Consider the following 4,095-nt stretch of genomic DNA (forward strand, 5'->3'; position numbering starts at 1 on the left):
GCTAAGGGACCTGATGGCAATAGCCTTCAATATCATTGAGGACTGGTGCAGGGAAACTGCCCTATCGGTAAATGCAGCCAAGACAACAGTCCTGGTTTTCAGCAGAAATTATAAACTGGAAAAGATCCAACCTCTGAAGCTAAATGGCTCGGAGATTAACTACACCAGCAGAGTGAAATATCTGGGTGTCCTCCTGGATAATAAACTCAGCTGGAAAGAACATATCTGTACTCAGAGAAATAAAGTGTTTGCCTCTATGTGGGCATGCAGGAGAGCTGTGGGCAGGACATGGGGACTCAATCCTAAAATGATGCTCTGGCTCTACCAAATAGTTCTACTTCCGAGACTGTTATACGCTGCGGTCGTCTGGTGGCCGAGGGTGAGTAAGACGGAAACAAGGAACCTGTTGAAAAGCCTACAGGGAACCTTCCTGAGGGCTGCAACAGGAGCCATGAAATCGACACCTACCGAGGCGCTATAAATAGCAGTATCCCAGTATCCCACCCCTCGACCTTAGGGTTATGAGTTGTGCTACCACAACTGCGTATAGACTAAGGTGTCAACAAGAATGAAAGATGGCGGGCCAAGGCCATACAAGACTTACCCTAATCAATGATCGACCCTTCATAGGTAAGACGGATAGGATTCCTAGGAAGTATCAGATCAGGAAAACTTTCAGAACGAGTATACCACCCAGACAGGAGTGGCTAGACTCGAAACGTAAACCAGGACCAAGAGAGGACTACTGGTTTACGGACGGCTCTGGCTTCAATGAAAGTTTTGGGGCAGGCATCTACCGTCTGAAAGATGGCTTCGGAGAGAGTTTTCCGCTGGGCCATCATTCAACCGTCTTTCAAGCAGAGATGCTGGGCATACTTAAGTGTGCAGAGTATCTGAACGCGAGAGACACAAAAAAGATGAAAATATTCATCTGCAGTGACAGCCAGGCGGCGATACACGCCCTGGAAAAACCCACTACAGAGTCACAGGTGGTGTGGGAATGCATGCAGGCATTGGACACACTGGGTAAAAACAACCGGGTCACCGTAACCTGGGTGCCAGGTCACCATGGGATTCTGGGTAATGAAGAGGCAGATAAGCTGGCCAAGGAGGGTATAGAAAGGGTGCCCTCACACGGCCTGCTTGGCATGCCCTTCGCAGTGGGAAAAACTCTTATCAAAGAACATTTCCGGCGAGATCATGTCAGGCGTTGGGAGAAAGTTGCGACCTGCAGACAAGCGTAACTGCTTATGAGGGGCCAACTAAGAGTTACAACCAGAAAGCTTCTGGAGCTGCACAGAGGGGATCTGAGGGTAGCAGTAGGGCTCCTCACGGGTCATACAGCTCTCAGAGTGCATCTGTTCAAGATGAAACTTGCAGAACAAGAAGACTGCAGACTGTGCGGAGGCGATAAGGAGGGCGTTATCCACATTTGATGTGAATGCCCCCTATTAGCACTCCGTCGCTATAAAATCTGGGGTCAGGCTTTCCTGGAACCAGAGGACTTACAACAAGCGGTTGTCACCAGCCTTATTAGCCTAGTGAGAAACACCGGGCTGGGGCTGTGTGACTGACCGAAACTAAGGCGGATGTTACAAAAGATTGTATGATTTAGGTGACTCTGGGCGCTTTAAGTGACCAGCCACGCTATATGTTACGTGTCCCCTCTCGCTTTAGCTCTGCAATTTATTTTTAATTTTTCATCGATACCAACAATTGGAAATATCATTCGTCAAGAACATCTCCACCTCCTCAACGATGTATTATCGTTTATAAATTTCCATCCTTCGAATCAATATGTAACGAAGCACCTTAGAGTCCTTATCGAGGCAGCACTGGAAACAATTGTTTGTTACCTTTTTTTACTCCATTTCTTTATTTTTCTCTTACTTCGTGATATTTTTTTTACATTTTTTTCCATCTATTCTATTATTATTTCTTAGGTTCACATGTGGGGCTTATGATATTGCAACGAATAGCTGAATTATTCAGTCGACAATAACACCCACTGATCAATTTTGAAGAACATAATGGTTCAATTATGAATGAAAGGAGCGTATTATCTTGGCTGTTAGAGATTGTAAAATGAGATGTACTTAGAAGCTGTTCCCTCTCGAATATTCAGCTATTTTATTCATTTCCTCAGGACATTCGAAAACCGTTCAATACCTTTAGCGTCTGTTAGATGGCATTAACCCGAGTTCCTGCAGATAAAAACTTCATCCCTTTAAACATCTTTCCACCTGCAATCAGCGTTCATCACTCTTAATGTTTCAGAAAAAACATGGATTTATCACAGCGCGCATCTTTGATAATAATAAATCTTTTTTCCATCTTCTTTGACGTAATTTTGCCCTCTTGCAATTCAACGGAACGTGAGTGAAAGAGAGAGAAAGAGAGAGAGAGAGAGAGAGAGAGAGAGAGAGAGAGAGCGGGAAAGGTATCATTCATTTCTAAGAAGCTATTCTTTTGAAACTAAGGTTCAATTAGCGCGGAATTTTCGGATCCGTTAGAAAGTAAAAACTGAAAAAAAGGACTGGTAAGTTCGTTGAAAAGCATTTCGTTTGACACCACAATATGATTATTCATGGTTTGAGTCGCCGATATTTCATTGACTTCCATCCATTCTTAAAAGTGTGTATGAAGCTGTTGCAGAAAAAATAATTCCATATTTTCTGTTTTATATATATATTTTTTCCTCATCAGTTATCCAAATTTGGGCAGACTCGTGAGTACAAACATTTATGTTTGCTGGTGTACCTGGGCCGGAATATCTGTAGTGTAACTTCGATGATTAAATGTCGAACATGAATTGCTATTGAACATGAGTTGCTATTTTTTTGTTGGCGTGCCTCGTTGTGTTAACCCCTCAAAACGCTTGAATGTGTAGTTTATGAATACCCAGTCCTTATATATCACTTCTCCATCTTGGGGCAATGGCGCTGATGCTAAAATAAAAAGATAGATAAATTGAGTGGATTGGTTAGTTTGTGCAGATATTTTCCGCAATCAAAATGACTATAGATAAAATGCCACCGGCGCATGCTGTCTGATGCAATCGCCAAAATCCATTGGTTACAAAAAACAATATGTGAAATTCCAAATGGTGATTTTTTAAAAATTAATTGTCCTCACGTATTTCAAGTTTGACATCGGGGAAATCATCAAAGTTGGACGTGTCATCGATAGATCTAACTTCTACGGGAATAGCTGCTGGCCTCTCCCTTATATGCTCCCAATCAACCCCACGGAAGAAAGGCGCAAGTTTTAATTCCTCTATACCTCTTTGAGATCCTGAGACAATAGAAATCCCATTCGAATTAATTATATAATTATTTAATTGAGAATGCTACAAATGATAATTCGAATTCTAATACATTAATTATATGTTGGGAGTTACATTCACACTACTAATGAATTAAAAATTTGATGCGCAATGTTCTAATATAAACTGCATAGTTACCAAGTCATTATGAGGGCTATTCATGAAAAATTCATGGCTGCTTCAAAGTTCAATGCAAAAATATTCTACGGTTCTTAAAGGGATCTACGTAACTCAAAAACATTTCTAAAGCCAATTTCAATATTGGATTTATTTGATCTTAATCTTAAGTATCTTAAAAAGATTGATTAAATTTTTGTATCTCGCATAGAGTGATAAGATCCAAGTAGTTCGTAAAAACTCAGATATGCATAACTCAATAAGTCTGATTAATCTCTTCTCAGCATCATTAGTAACCTATGATTAAAATTCAAAGTTCCCAATCTTATTTATCCTTCCGAAAATTAGTACTCTTTTTCGAGAATCGAGCACATTAATCTGTTGGAAGGGATCGAGCATCGGTATGTACGATTTTGTCCCAGTATAATTAGGAAATATTTCATGAATATGAACTAGGGAAGGATAAAGAAACGAGTAAGTTGAATGAATTATTCGGCTGACAAAAATTTCGTAAACCATTTAACCATCCGCCCTAATTATAGCTCTTACTTGCTTTCTCGGCGTTGGAGTTTGAAAAGACCAATCGCACATTACGCAGGGATCGTTGGAAGAAGCTTGGTCCCGTAAGAGGCTTATTTTTCTAAGGAGTAAAC

General features: G+C 40.8%; 1 protein-coding gene across 1 annotated transcript; it reads right to left on the bottom strand.

The window, feature by feature from the left end:
* Positions 1 to 2,687: 2,687 nt before the first annotated feature.
* Positions 2,688 to 3,294, bottom strand: LOC107046294 (serine/threonine-protein kinase tricorner; the record flags this gene model as incomplete). Its single annotated transcript, XM_015268888.1, is given in 2 exon segments — positions 2,688 to 2,948; positions 3,136 to 3,294. Coding segments are annotated over 2 exon segments (275 nt in total), but the record flags the coding sequence as incomplete, so codon positions are not given.
* Between the last annotated feature and the right edge of the window lie 801 nt (positions 3,295 to 4,095).

The sequence above is a fragment of the Diachasma alloeum genome, unplaced genomic scaffold (genome assembly GCF_001412515.2).
Source record: "Diachasma alloeum isolate Michigan unplaced genomic scaffold, Dall2.0 Dall_scaffold_01282, whole genome shotgun sequence".
Classification (NCBI taxonomy): Eukaryota; Metazoa; Arthropoda; class Insecta; order Hymenoptera; family Braconidae; genus Diachasma; species Diachasma alloeum.